We start from the raw sequence: 16,005 nt of genomic DNA, 5'->3' as shown, positions 1-16,005 counted from the left end.
GGTTCTTTGTCATGTCAAACAAACTCTACGGGCGCTTACGTTTTTTTCAGGTTGCAAGACAAACTTACGGCCAACGCGCATCTTTCTCCATGAACAAAAAAAACCCTCAGCGATTTGGGAAACGCCAAAAATCACACGGCCAAAAAATCATACGTCCGGTTGTGACCTAGGCTTAACCAAACCACAACACTCTCCGTTACATGCAAAAATAACCACACAGCCTTAGGTTAATAAACTTACCCCATCAGAAAGAGAAACGGCGCCTTGCACACACCAATGCCTCCGATGGAATGTAATCCTAGAACGGTCCATGTATCATCCAATCATTCAAGTATTCCATTCAATCTGGAAAACGAGGTTGCGTTTTTTTTTTTTTGCTAGAAATGGTGATCTCCGATGTAAATACCGTGTATCTGTTTGCTTCGCGGTGTGTCAGCTCCTCTGCGCTCTGTTTAGTAACTCATTCCATAGTGAAATCACACGCCTGTATGCAGTTAAGTAGCCATGCGCTCAACTCGGATCATACAGCTGATTCGCGGAAAAAAAACCAAATGACTTAAATCATCATGTGAATGGCCCATATGGTAATTTACCCACACCCCCCAGCAGGCTACCGTCCTGACAAAAACGAGACAATTTGCAACAAAAAATGTATGCTTTTCCAACAAAACAATCTATTATCTGAAATACTGATTGCATTCTTCAAGATCTCAACTTGCACATGATGGAAAAAAACAAAAATCACAAATTTCGAAAAAAAATGCTTCTTTTGTGATTATCTCGGATTTGTTTCGGCCGACATGTGTCCCTGGATTCGGTGAGGGGTCACATATGGGCTCAAAGACATGCCCACCAATCCCCTGTCCAGAAGATGACGCTGTTGATCGAGGCAGAATATGCATGCTTTGTCTATGTATCATGACTTACAAAATTTAAAACTGTTATATTTCTGTTTCTACATGGTTTATCAACACCATACAAAAAAATCACACTGTTGATGGCAGTATTGCTGAGAATGGTATCATGTTTGTGTAACATTGTCATAAAAATGATCACAGGTGCTATTGGCGATCTCAGAAGGTTAAGGATGGGTAAATCATCCAATTATTAATCACATAAGACTTCAGTACGTTACCTCAGTATTTTCAGGTTCTAATTTGTATGTTGGTCAAAATCACATGAACTTCTTTCTCACCATTTCAGTCATCAGCTAGCTCTCCCCCGTTACACGACAGTGTGGAGGTTCAAAGCTAACACATTTCCTCTGAAACATTTGAAGCCAGACATCTATATTCTTTATGACGCTGTAGGAATGTAGACGTCATTGCACTAAAAGCTAGCTTCATAGTACCAATCTTGGTGGCCATCTCAAAGTCAGAAACAACCACTATACAAAAAGTCTGTTAGAGACGACTGAACAAATCAGATAGATTAGATTAGATTAGATTAGATTAGATAAAACTTTATTGATCCCTTTGGGAGGGTTCCCTCAGGGAAATTAAGATGATCAGCATTCTTTGTGGTGAATATTCATGTGCAGTTCTCACATTACTCACCCCATGGAAGATGCTTGCTTTGCGACAGAAGATTTCCAGATCAGATCTTATCTCTTTTCTTGCTTTTTGGTCTGTCTGACATCAACAATACTTGCTCTAGTCTAGATGTGTGGTATGCATCATCGCGGCTGTGACCTATTTACGAGATTTTCTTGTTATATCACAAAGGCCTGTATGCATTAGCACAGTGGTGGCTTTGACCTATTTAGTGGTCTATAATGTTTTTTTGAAGAGTCAAGCTAATGTTGGACATGTAAGCTTTGTGGTTTTTGTTTCATCCTCTAAAAAGAGCATTCTTAATACCAAGCCTTAATTAGGCCACTCATAACGACTACAAACCCCATTTCCAGGAAAGTTGGGATATTTTCCAAAATGTAATCAAAAACGAAAATCTGTGATTTGTTAATTCATGTGAATCTTTATTTAACTGACAAAAGTACAAAGAAAATATTTTCAATAGTTTTACTGACCAACTAAATTGTATTTCATAAATAAATATATAAATGAAGAATTTGATGCCTGCAACACGCTCAAAAAAGCTGGAACAGAAGCAATTTACCATTGCATCACCTTTTCTTTAATAACAGTTTTTATCGTATGGGATCTGAGAATACTAATTGTTGCAGTTTTGCAATTGGAATTTTTGTCCATTCTTGCTTGATGCAAGATTTCAGCTGCTCAACAGTCCTTGGTCACTGTTGTCTGATTCTCCTCTTCATGGTGCGCCATACATTCTCAATAGGAGACAGATCTGGTCTGGCAGCAGGCCAGTCAAGCACATAAACTCTGTGTCTACGAAAACACACTGTTATAGCCTGTGTAGAATGAGGCCTGGCATTGTCCTGCTGAAATAAGCATGGACTTCCCAGGAAGAGACATCACCTGGATGGCAACATATGTTTCTCTAAAATCCCAATATACAGTTAGGTCCATAAATATTTGGACAGAGGCAACATTTTTCTAATTTTGGTTCTGTACATTACCACAATGAATTGTGAACAAAACAATTCAGATGTAGTTGAAGTTCAGACTTTCAGCTTTAATTCAGTGGGTTGAACAAAATGATTGCATAAAAATGTGAAGAACTAAAGCATTTTTTAAACACAATCCCTTCATTTCAGGGGTTCAAAAGTAATTGGGCAAATTAAATAATTGTAAATAAAATGTTCATTTCTAATACTTGGTTGAAAACCCTTTGTTGGCAATGACTGCCTGAAGTCTTGAACTCATGGACATCACCAGACGCTGTGTTTCCTCCTTTTTAATGCTCCGCCAGGCCTTTACTGCAGCGGTTTTCAGTTGCTGTTTGTTTGTGGGCCTTTCTGTCTGAAGTTTAGTCTTTAACAAGTGAAATGCATGCTCAATTGGGTTGAGATCAGGTGACTGACTTGGCCATTCAAGAATATTCCACTTCTTTGCTTGAATAAACTCCTGGGTGGCTTTGGCTGTATGTTTTGGGTCATTGTCCATCTGTATTATGAAACGCCGACCAATCAGTTTGGCTGGATTTGAGCACACAGTATGTCTCTGAATACCTCAGAATTCATCCGGCTGCTTCTGTCCTGTGTCACATCATCAATAAACACTAGTGACCCAGTGCCACTGGCAGCCATGCATGCCCAAGCCATCACACTGCCTCCGCCGTGTTTTACAGATGATGTGGTATGCTTTGGATCATGAGCTGTATCATGCCTTCGCCATACTTTTTTCTTTCCATCATTCTGGTAGAGGTTGAGCTTGGTTTCATCTGTCCAAAGAATGTTCTTCCAGAACTGTGCTGGCTTTTTTAGATGTTTTTTAGCAAAGTCCAATCTAGCCTTTTTATTCTTGAGGCTTATGAGTGGCTTGCACCGTGCAGTAAACCCTCTGTATTTACTTTCATGCAGTCTTCTCTTTATGGTAGATTTGGATATTGATACGCCTACCTCCTGGAGAGTGTTGTTCACTTGGTTGGCTGTTGTGAAGGCGTTTCTCTTCATCATGGAAATTATTCTGCGATCATCCACCACTGTTGTCTTCTGTGAGTGTCCAGGTCTTTTTGCATTGATGAGTTCACCAGTTCTTTCTTTCTTTCTTTCTTTCTTTCTCAGGATGTACCAAACTGTAGATTTTGCCACTCCGAATATTGTAGCAATTTCTCGGATGGGTTTTTTCTGTTTTCGCAGCTTAAGGATGGCTTGTTTCACCTGCATGGAGAGCTCCTTTGACCGCATGTTTTCTTCACAGCAAAATCTTCCAAATGCAAGCACCACACCTCAAATCAACTCCAGGCCTTTAATCTGCTTAATTGAGAATGACATAACGAAGGAATTTCCCACACCTGCCCATGAAATAGCCTTTGAGTCAATTGTCCAATTACTTTTGGTCCCTTTAAAAACAGGGTGGCACATGTTAAGGAGCTGAAACTCCTAAACCCTTCATCCAATTTTAATGTGGATACCCTCAAATGAAAGCTGAAAGTCTGGACTTTATGTCCATGTCCTTTATATAACTATAACTTGAATATGTTTCAGTAAACAGGTAAAAAAACAAAATTTGTGTCAGTGTCCAAATATATATGGACCTAACTGTACACCTTCACGTCAATAGTACCTTTACACACATACAACTCATTCATGGTATGGGCACTAATGCCCCCCATACCATCACAGATGCTGGCTTTTGCATCTTTCTCTGATAACAAACTGGATGGTTGTGTTCATCTTTGGCACTGAGAACTTGACATCCAGTTTTCCCTAAAACAAGCTGAAATGCGGACTCATCTGACCACAGCACATTGTTTCCACTGTCCATCTGAGATGAGTTCGGGCCCAGTGAAATTGGTGGCGTTTCTACATATAATTGATGAATGGCTTCCTCCTTGCATAATACAGTTTCAGGTTGCATTTCTGGATGCAGCAGCAGACCGTGTTAAGTGACAATGGTTTTCCAAAGTACTCCCGAGCCCATGTGGCTATATTTGTCACATTAGCATAAGAGTTTCTCGGGCAGTGCAGCCTGAGGGCTTGAAGGTCATGCACATTCAACAGTGGTTTCCAACCTTGCCCTTTACACATTGAGATGTTGCAATATTATGTACTGTAGATTTTGAAACACCTAAATTGTCTGCAATCTTGCATTGAGAAATGTTCTTTTTGAATTGACTAACAATTATCTCATGAATTTTGGCATGAAGGGGTGAGCCATGACTCATCTATGCTTACAAAGACTGAGCCTTTGGTGTTACTTTTATACCCAGTCATGTTACCAATTAACCTGTTTATTGTGGAATCTTCCAAAATGGTGTTACAGCCTATAAACGTTTCAGTCTTATTTTACTTCTGATTCATTCATTAGCAAGTTACATAGCATTAGTCATCCGTATTAGCAGCAAACTTAAAGAGATTGAATGACATTTTGCCTGAAAATAAGGTAGCGTAGCTGCTTTAAAACAAAAATCATCTTCTTACAGTTTGTTTGCTCATGAAAACTTTGAAAAGTCAACAATACATAATGTCCTCAGTTAAAAATGTCCACTTTTTACTTTTTAATGCTTGACTACATTCAAAACTTGCATCTTTGTGCCCTGCACATGTACACACTCATTGGCTGGATGCTTCCATGTTTGAGTAAGGTTTTGACACTTTTTCTCAACACTTTTGGAAATTTTCTATTTTTTACACACACAGAGTTTTTTTGAGTTTTGTAGTGGTTACTAATGGGATTTTGTTTTCAAAACCCGGACTCTTTGCTCATTGTTTTGGGGGACTTTAACAGAGCAAACCTCAGCCACGAACTGCCAAAATATAAACAGCACTTTAAGTGTCCCACTAGGGACACTAATGCCGCTTTTCCACTACCAACGCGGCTGAGTTGGGCTGAGCCGTGCCGTGCTGAGTTGGGCTGAGTCGAGCTGAGTGGGGCTGTTGGAGTTGCATTTCGACTACCACTGCGCTGAACCGTGCTGGCTGGAAGTGGGTGGACACATTGGGTGGAGTTAGCGAAAGTGGGTGGACGTCACGTGATGTCGTTAAGCGGCGCAAACAGTGACATCAGTGATCTTTTAAGCGGTAGTCTCACGACCCGGATAGTAAACAATAAACATGGAGGACATGGAGTCGTTAGTGTTGCTGGTCTTGGTGCTGTGGCTTGTTGTCACCGACAACACCAACAGATACTGGCAAGAGCGTATAGATGAGGCGAGGCGCATAAGGCTTCAGAAATTCTCGTAATTCGTAATTATTATTCTTCCGGGTTTACGGTGTTTACAGATCCCAGCGTGCTCGCGGGGCGTGTGTGGGCATGTGAGGACACTCCTCCTCACCAATCAGTGCACAGGGGAGTGTCTCCTCACGCCCCTAGCCCCACTCGGCTCGGTTTGGCTCGCTTCAGCCCCACTCCAAAACCGTGCGAGTTTTGGGTGCTAAGCAGGGCTGAAGCGAGCTGAGTCGTGCTGCTCTAAGGTAGTCGAAACACGAGCCGTGTCGGGCTGAAGTGAGCTGAAGCGAGCTGAAGTGAGCTGAAACAGGGTAGTGGAAAAGGGCCATAACACTCTGGACCATTGTTACACTGTTTTAAAGGACTCATACCACTCTGTCCCCCGTGCAGCCTTGGGACTATCTGATCACTGCATTGTTCATCTTATCCTGACCTACAGGCAGAAGCTGAAATCTGCTAAGCCTGTGGTAAAGACGGTGAGGAGATGGTCCAATGAGGCCAAAGTGGAATTACAACCTTCTTTGACTGCACTGATTGGAGTGTTTTTGAGGCTGCAGCTTCAGACCTGCATGAACTGACTGATACTGTGACATCTTACATCAGTTTTTGTGAGGATATGTGTGTGCCCACCAAGACCTTCGGCACATACAACAACAACAAACCCTGGTTCACTGCAAAACTCAGGCAGCTTCGCTAGGCCAAGGAGGAGGCCTACAGAAGTGGGGACAGAGTCCTGTACAAACAGGCCAGAAAGACACTGACGAAAGAGGTGAAAGCAGAAAAGAGGAGCTACGCTGAAAGAATCAAAAACAGCCTTTCAGCCAATGATCCGGCGTCAATGTGGAGAGGCCTGAAGAACATCACCAACTACAGGAGACCATCCCCCAACACTGCAATGAACCATCAACTGGCTGACGAGTTGAATGTGTTTTACTGCAGATTTGACACATTCACACCTCTCCCCCCCTCAGACATTAAAGACCCATTTACACCCCTCTGCTATTCTGCTTCCTCTTGCCTCTGACCCCACACCAGCACTCAAGATCTGTGAAGAGGATGTTTGTTAGCTTTTTTGCAGACAAAAGATCAGGAAGGCACCCAGCCCAGATGGTGTGTCACCCTCCTGTCTGAAGGTCTGTGCTGATTAGCTGGCCCCCATCTTCACCCAGATCTTCAATAGATCCCTGGAGCTGTGTGAAGTCCTCTCATGCTTCAAACGCTCCACAATAATCCCGGTTCCCAAGAAAACCACTGTAGCGGTTCTCACAAAAGGGCGGAGCACAGAAGACAGAACCATTCAACTAAGGCTACGTTTACATTACGTCGAATCAGCGGATCATCAGATTAACGTTCTTAAAACGATTCGCGTTGACACTAAAACCGTTAGCCGTGCACACAGCAACACCAATACGCGGATACGCTCGGCTCCGCAGGCATCCTGCGCTCCAAATCACTCCGCCCTGAACAGCGAGTGCCCTCTGGAGGGTGCGCACTCCGGCCCTGCGCAGCTCACAGAGCGCGCGAGTGAAGTGAACAAGCCACGATTCGGGACTGAGCCGCTGTGTGTGTGATCCCAGCGCATATCACTTATTACTTGCAAGTGGAAGGATGGCAAGCCTAAAGACAATCATAACTACACAATGGGCAGTATTTGCATCAGTATTTGCAGTATTTTCATACTTTTATACTCTTTAATGAAAGGTGATACAAGGCGGAAGTCTGCGCCGTTTTTCAGCAGTCGCGTCACATGACCAACGCCAGCGAATCAGGAAGGTGGATGTCACAGTGACGTTGTCCAATGAGACGCCAGCTAGAGCTCAGCACAGCGTATTCGCGTATTCTCAATGTTTACACAGCACCGGAGCTGATACGATCTAGATTGAATACGTGGACGCTGGCGGATTCCCGTTTCCCCGCTTTTTCAGGGGGGTTAATGTAAACGGACAGTGCGTCCGCGAAGAAAACGAGACAGATACGGTCTAGTGTAAACGTAGCCTAAACCATACGTTTGTGGGTGATACACGCTGGTGCAGATCGGCTTAATACCTAATAACCCATACAGTTCGTTCAGTGTTCGTGACATAAACGCGGTGCCTTGATCAGTCAGAATCTCTTTCGGGATTCCAACTCGGGAGATGATGCTGAAGAGTGCCTCCGCAATACTGCGTGCTGAGACATTGCAGAGAGGCACTGCTTCCAGGTATCGCGTTGCATAGTCCACCAGAACTAATATAAAGCGGTACCCCCGTGTTGACCGATCTAATGGCCCGACAAGATCCATCCCAATTCTTTCGAACAGGGTCTCGATTAACGGTAGAGGGCGCAAAGGCGCTTTTGGAATGGCCGCTGGATTTACTAACTGGCATTCGCGGCATGCCATACACCACCTACGGACATCGCCGCGAATCCCTGGCCAATAGAATCGGGCCATTATTCGGGCTAGTGTCTTATCCTGTCCTAAGTGTCCAGCCATGAGATTAAAGTGAGCCGCCTGGAATACCAATTCCCGGTGGCTTTTTGGAATCAAAAGCTGTGTGATTTGCTCTTTCGTCTGAGTGTCCTGCGTCACTCGGTATAATCTATCTTTCATAATAGAAAAATAGGGGAAGGACTGGGTGCCGTTCGGCGGGAGCGTTTGACCATCGATTACTCTCACTTGGTCAAACGCATGCCGCAGAGTCTCGTCTCGCGACCGCTCTAATGGGAAATCTGCCAGGGATTCCCCGAGAGAGGGAGGAGGAGCCTGTGGCTCCTCACGCTGACGCGGAGATGACGTAGACGGCTCTGTGACAGCTGCTCCCACCAAGGCGACACCAGGACCTCCCCCTGCTGACCTATGGCAGGACCCACTCTTTATTAAATGACTCATCAACTCCCCGAATCCCGGCCAATCAGTCCCCAAAATTATCGAGTGGGTGAGGCGAGGATTAACCGCCACCTTTACTATAAATTTTTCCCCTCGGAAAAGAATGTGGACCGACACCAAAGGGTAGCTGTGAACATCCCCATGCACACACAACACCTTCACCCCCTGTGCTCCCCCCAATGCCTCGTCTTGCACCAGGCTTTGGTGAATCGAGGTCTGATTACAACCAGAATCCACCAATGCCTGATATGTATCCCCTTGAATACTCACCGGTATGTGATACGCGCCGGCCCGATCGAGGGCGGCTCCTGGCGCATCGGGGATCTGAACCACCGCGCCCACCTCCATTACCATGCACTGCTGTTGGAGGTGGCCCGGCTCCCCGCAGAGCCAGCAAACCGGCCCGGGCTTCCTCTCCGCACCGGTGTTCTGGGGCTCACTCACTTGAGGGGGGGGAGAGACAGACACAGAAGGGAGAAATGGGAGTGCACCGCAGGTGTGGCGGGCCGGCTGGGGTGGCGCCGGCCCCTGTCTCCACGGTGGGGGAATGGGGCGAGGACGGGACGCAGGAGGAGAGGGAGAGAGAGAGAGAGGAGAGGAGAGGAGAGAAGAGGCTGCCTGCTGTCCTGCCGCCGGGACAGCCGCCAAATGGTCCTCTGCCAGCTCGATGGCCTGATCCAGCGACGCCGGGCGGGCGGTGGCACTGGACCCACTCCACGGTTCCTGCTGGCAAGCGTGCAATGAATTGTTCCAGTACCACCTGGTCGATGATCCCCTTGGCGTCGCGGTTGTCAGCCCTCAACCACTGCCAGCAGGTGTCCCAGAGTTGCTGGCCAAACGCGAACGGCCAGCCGACTTCCTCCAAGTGCAAAGCGAGGAAGCGCTGCTGCTGCTGCTCAGGGGTGCGCCCCACACGCTGGAGGACAGCCCGGCGAAGGTCCGCGTAGGCCAGCCGGCGGTTGGCAGGGAGCTGTAGCGTGGCCAGCTGCGCCTCTCCCATCAGCAGGGGGAGGAGGCGCGCCGCGCGCTGATCCATCGGCCACCCCGAGGTCTCCGCAACTTGCTCAAAGAGCATGAGGAATGCCTCGGGGTCGTCCTGCGGGCCCATCTTTGTTAGGGTGAGGGGAGACGGGCCCGTGGTGGGAGCGTTGGTAGACCCCGCCGACGCGAGGAGGTGCCGGAACGCCTGACGATCTTCTTGCTGGGCCAACACCAGGGCCTCGAACCGCTGTTCCTGCTCCTTTCGGAGGGTGACTAGCGCCTGGTGCTGGCTTTGCTAGGCCGTGGACCAGGTCAGCGAACGGGGAGGACTCCATGGGGCTGTTCGGCTTCTGCGCTCTAGATAGTCCCGGGTTTCAGCACCACTGTAGCGGTTCTCACAGAAGGGCGGAGCACAGAAGACGGCAGGACAGAGTTCAGGTTGGTAAAGCGCTTTTATTGCCACACTTTTCAGTGAACAACTAGCAAATAATCACAGACACACATGCAATCGGCGTCTGGTTCAGGGGAAAAGCTCCCTCTGCTCTCACTTTCCTTCCTTAAGTAGGGCGCGGTCACTGGGAAGACACACAAACACAGGTTAATTGACATCAGGTGTAGTGATTCTGCCACTTACCTTCCCTGACTCCACCCTCCTGTCACAGACCGGTGCTTGACCACGCCCCCGCTGCCACAACCACCATCACAGGACTGAATGACGACAGGCTTGTAGCCCTCACATCTGTAGTCATGAAGTCCTTTGAGAGACTGGTGTTGTCACACCTGAAGGACATCACAGACCCCCTGCTGGACCCCCTGCAGTTTGCCTGCTGGGCAAACAGGTCAGCAGATGATGCAATCAATATGGGACTGCACTACATCCTGCAACACCTTGATTCTGCAGGGACATACGCCAGGATCCTGCTCGTGGACTTCAGTTCGGCGTTCAACACCATCGTTCCAGATATCCTTCACACCAAGCTCACCCAGCTCACTGTGCCCTCCTCCACCTGTCAGTGGATTATAAACTTCCTGACTGACAGGAAGCAGCAGGTGAGGCTGGGGAGCATCACATCCAGCACCTGAACTATCAGCATTGGCACCCCCCAGGGGTGTGTACTCTCTCCACTGCTCTTCTCCCTTTACACCAATGACTGCACCTCAAGAGACCCGTCTGTTAAACTCCTGAAATTTGCAGACAACACAACGGTCATGGGCCTCATCCGAGATGGTGACGAGTCTGCATACAGACAGGAGTTTGAACGGCTGGTCTGTTGGTGCGGTCAGAACAATCTGGAGCTGAACACGTTCAAAACTGTGGAGATGACAGTGGACTTTAGGAGGAGCCCCCCCGCCACCCATCACCATCACCAACAACATTGTGACTGCTGTTGAAACCTTCAGGTTTCTGGGTTCCACAATCTCCTGGGACCTGAAGTGGGAGACCAACACAGTCACCATCATCAAAAAGGCCCAGCAGAGGTTGTACTTTCTGCGCCAGCTCAGGAAGCTCAACCTGTCTAAGGAGCTGCTGAAACAATTCTACTCTGCCATCATTCAGTCTGTTCTCTGCTCTTCCATCACTGTTTGGTTTGGATCGGTCACCAAACAGGACAAGAACAGACTGCAATGGACAATAAGGTCTGCAGAGAAAATTATTGGTGTCAGCCTGCCCTCCATCCAAGACCTGTACCTGTCCAGAGTCAGGAAATGGGCAGGTAACATCTCTGCAGACCCATCACACCCTGGTCACAAACTGTTTAAACTTCTCCCCTCTGGGAGATGCTACAGAACACTGTATGCAAAAACAACCAGACACAAGAACAGTTTTTTTCCCTCAGACTGTCTCTGTGATGAACAGCTAAACCAGACTCGAATATCAGTAACATCAACTGTGAAATATCTGCACACTCATACCGTCATTCTGTGCACACTGTATATTTATATTTACTAATCCATCCTTGGGGCGGCACGGTGGTGTAGTGGTTAGCGCTGTCGCCTCACAGCAAGAAGGTCCGGGTTCGAGCCCCGTGGCCGGCAAGGGCCTTTCTGTGTGGAGTTTGCATGTTCTCCCCGTGTCCGCGTGGGTTTCCTCCGGGTGCTCCGGTTTCCCCCACAGTCCAAAGACATGCAGGTTAGGTTAACTGGTGACTCTAAATTGACCGTAGGTGTGAGTGTGAGTGGTTGTCTGTGTCTATGTGTCAGCCCTGTGGTGACCTGGCGACTTGTCCAGGGTGTACCCCGCCTTTCGCCCTTGGTCAGCTGGGATAGGCTCCAGCTTGCCTGCGACCCTGTAGAAGGATAAAGCGGCTAGAGATAATGAGATGAGATGAGATAATCCATCCTTGCACTATGCTGTCTATACATATATTTACCCTTCTACATGTACATAGCTTTTTGTTTTTGTCTACGCTTTTTATCTGTTTGTACGAAGAGAGTGAAGTGAAACCGGAGTCAAATTCCTCGTGTGTGTTCACATACCTGGCAAATAAAGTTTTTGATACTTGATACAATTATGGCTTTTCATCACAATGTAAATGGTCCTAAAAGCAAGCCTTGAGTGATTCCAGAAGGGTTTTTGGATGGATTTATTGGCCCCACAGGAGGCTGGTGATCTGTAATAATGGCTTTGAGGTAATAAGATGCAGTTTCTAATGATGATTTAATTTAACTAATGGACTTCTGTGATGAAGGCTGCCTCAAGAGACAGAGCTTGCTTGAAATAAATATTAAAGAAAGACAGACTCTTAACCACAAGGCGCTCATCTGTGTCTCAATCATTGTTTCTGATTAGCTAGTGATGGTGAAACGTGCAAAAAATCTTTCATCTACAAGCTCTTTATGCATGACTAGTTATGGTATATCTTTACTGTCTTAGGTGTATCTGAAATTCAACACCATGCTAGACTAAAATAAACTTCTCTCAACATAAGGTCTACGACCGAGTGTACATTCAGCTGGTGTTGGATCATATTGTTTTGCTAACTCACTTCAGTGTCTCAAAGGGATCATGTTGCCTGAGAAACCATATTCAAAATCATGTCTTAAGATTATCTTGTGTTAACATATCTGTGAAGATACTCAGTCATCCAGGTACATCTTCTCCTGATTTCATGGATGAACCTTAAAAACACTGGAACACACCAGTAAACATCCGTCGCATTCCAACAAACACTTTAATTTTCATTACATTACATTAATGGCATTTAGCAGACGGTCTTATCCAGAATGCAGCCTAGGGAGCAGTTGGGGGTTAGGTGCCTTGCTCAAGGGCATTTCAGCCATTCCTGCTGGCCCAGGGAATCAAACTGGCAACCTTTTGTTCCCAAAGTTGCTTCATGATTTACCTGAAGTCACATTGTTGATGTAAATAGTATAAAATAGTATAAAAGTATGAATTATTATTAGTAATTAACAATTAAAATAATCATATATTTATTATATTTCCCCAAAATGTTTTGTTATAATTTTTTCCAATTTTTTTTACATTTTTAAAAATTTCTTTTACATTTTTTTATCATGATGCAGTTCTCTTTTGCATTTTTCTTATTTGCTGATTTTGCTATTTTGTTTTTCTTTATTTCAGCATCTTAATTCACCCTGTAAATTATTATTATTATTATTATTATTATTATTGCTAGATGTTGGAGAACGAGCTAATGAGCAGGGATTAGCAATGATTTATCTGTAAAACACATTCACAGCTATGAGAATTAACAATGCGCATTTCTTTTTTTTGCAGATCATCACCATCATCATGAGCATGCCCACTTCCCCAGCCAATGCAATGGTCCCGACTATCCTCACCAGCAGCACTGGAACAATGGCAGGAGCTGTGATCCTGTCCGTCGCCTTCATCCTCGGCATTCCCGGCAACCTCTTCGTTATCTGGAGCATCGTTGCGAGAACACAACGCCGTTCAGTCACCACCACGCTTATTCTTAACCTGGCCTGTGCAGATGGCTTTCTCATGGTGCTCACGCCATTCTTCATCATCTACCTCATCCAGCGGACCTGGATCTTTGGCCTGTCCATGTGCAAGGTCCTGTTTTACTTCTGCTGTGCCAACATGTATGCCTCCATCTTCCTGATCACATTGATGAGCCTGCACAGGCTGGTGGCCGTGGTGTGGCCGCATCGTCTCGCCACATTCAGCTCGCGCAAGACTGTTGTCTGGACACTTTTGGCGACCTGGAGCCTGGCTTTGGTTCTGGCTGTGCCTGTTTTGGTGTTTAGAAAATTAGAAATCAGAGGCAACAATACTGTGTGTGACTGTCTGCACAACAAGACTGAACATGTGAGATAACAAAAATGCATTGTTATTTAAAAAAATGGAACACTATGGAATTAAACAAGACATAATGTCCTGTTATAGGAAAATAATCTTTCAGTACATCTACGTGCCCTCAAATATTCCATTATTATTCTGAGCATGACAATATTCAGAATTTGACATGGGTCATGTAAACAGCATATTCCATTTGATTATGATAAATTTCTGAATTTTGCATTTTCCAATTAAGATTTGTGGGATACACCAATATTCTTGGGATGTTTTTGGAGCATTCTTTGGACATGTATACAGTGGTGCATTCAGAATATGAGTCTCAACTGGGGTTTTTCCAGCAGTTTGCGACACATGACCTCTTGCCTGTTTACGATCAACTCTGTGCATCATCCACAAACTAACTAGACAATCGGAGTAAGCATGGCTGCATGTAAACTGGAATATTAATGGAATATTCATATTCATTAGCCATGTAAACAACTTAGAAGGAACATTGTCTTTTTTCCGAATAAGGGAAAAACCCCGGAATATCTTATGCATGCAAATGTAGAGCATAATGTGCTGGAGACACTGATATGGCTCGATTTTAAATACCGAGTTGTTTTTAAATCCATTTATGTGGAGCGTTCACATTATCAGTCTTTGTGTACATTGTTACTTGAGAAGCAAGACGACTGCAACAGTAAATAGACACTTTTGTTTGGATTTTTGACTCTTTTAAATGTATTTAACATGTACAGCCCTGTGCAAAAGTCTGTGGCATCTTATTTTTTCATCCAAACTTTGTTATAGATTTCTATTTTATGACTTCTACATTATCGAGTCACAACATTGCAAAAACATTTTAGAGTTCCAAACTTGTTTTTTTTTCCAGCACAAAATTAAATGTTACAGGAAAAAAAAAAAGTTTGTATCTGAGCAGCATATTCCATAAGAGAGCACTTTTCAGAGTAAAAAAGAAAACCTAATGAAGGCTGCTGGGTTTTGGTGCAAAATGAAGAAGCGAGTGTGACAGTCAAAGTGTGCAGAAGAACTGTGGCTGGTTCTGTAAGATGCTCAGTAAAACCTACAGCTCATTTCCGCATCAAACTGCACTCGCTGTACCTCAGACTACTATTTTTATTTTTATTTTTTTAAGCAAAGCATCGTCTCACACCAAATACCGACTTTGTTTCATTTATTATGGCTTACTGCTGTTGATAGTATTTTTTAATGTTGAAACATTTCATTTCATTATTTTAAAGACATTTTTGGTCGACAGCATTTCTTTACATGTGCCAAAGACTTGCACAGTACTGTAGATTTGTGTATACTGTATATCTTATGCTAATATTTTTATCAGCTGATAGTGCAGTAAAATTTTACCCTATTAGTTCGTTAGGAAGGGTTTATTTTTCACCTCCCATGCTACATTTACATAGTGCAATGTATTTTTATAGAACTTCATGCACCTTTAAGCTTTCCATTGCATTAATTGAGTGTGTGTGTGTGTGTGCTGAAGGCGGTGATGCAGTATTCTCTGGAGACAGCTCTCGGCTTTGTCCTGCCCTACAGCTTGATTGTGATCAGTTATGGAAGGGTTCTTCTCAGGATTCGCCGCACGCGTTTTCAGAGACGCATTCGTAGCGAAAAACTCATCCTGATCATCGTGGTCACCTTCGCACTCTTCTGGCTGCCGTACCATATCGTCAACATGCTACAGGTGTGTGTGTGTGTGTGTGTGTGTTCTCCATTATTGTTGAGGAAGTGAATTAATTCCTGTTCTAAACCTCTCCATCCCCAGGTGGCTGAAAATTTGCTTAACAGCAAGGGAAAAGAAATGTAAGCTGCACTTACACATAAATACACACATTGATTAAATTTAATCTACTTTAGCATTCAGGAGTCAGGTTTGTTTGTTTGTTAAAAAAGTTCTGATGAATTTAGGTTAGGATTAGGATTGGGTTATGGGGTTAGAGAACACAGGAACTCCAACAAAACCTGGTTAAAAAGTACCAATGGTAATTTGGGAGTAGAGGTTTTATTATGGGCGGCACGGTGGTGTAGTGGTTAGCGCTGTTGCCTCACAGCAAGAAGGTCCGGGTTCGAGCCCCGTGGCCGGCGAGGGCCTTTCTGTGTGG

General features: G+C 45.1%; 1 protein-coding gene across 2 annotated transcripts in view; it reads left to right on the top strand.

The window, feature by feature from the left end:
• ltb4r2a (leukotriene B4 receptor 2a) overlaps positions 1-16,005 on the top strand; it is a 36,762-nt gene that overhangs the window by 12,160 nt on the left and 8,597 nt on the right. Inside the window, exons 1-4 of one of the 2 annotated variants that reach the window (XM_060917140.1) lie at positions 3,467-3,576; positions 13,340-13,894; positions 15,387-15,587; positions 15,669-15,706. In XM_060917140.1, coding sequence (XP_060773123.1) covers positions 13,355-13,894; positions 15,387-15,587; positions 15,669-15,706 — 779 coding nt within the window. In that variant the 5' untranslated portion in view covers positions 3,467-3,576; positions 13,340-13,354. Of the gene's footprint in view, positions 1-3,466; positions 3,577-13,339; positions 13,895-15,386; positions 15,588-15,668; positions 15,707-16,005 lie in introns of those variants that run through there. The other variant, XM_060917139.1, reaches the window with a different exon arrangement.

The sequence above is a fragment of the Neoarius graeffei genome, chromosome 3, assembly GCF_027579695.1.
Source record: "Neoarius graeffei isolate fNeoGra1 chromosome 3, fNeoGra1.pri, whole genome shotgun sequence".
Classification (NCBI taxonomy): Eukaryota; Metazoa; Chordata; class Actinopteri; order Siluriformes; family Ariidae; genus Neoarius; species Neoarius graeffei.
The sequence above is the reverse complement of the archived record's forward strand: the minus strand, read 5'-3'. Positions and strand labels throughout refer to the sequence as shown.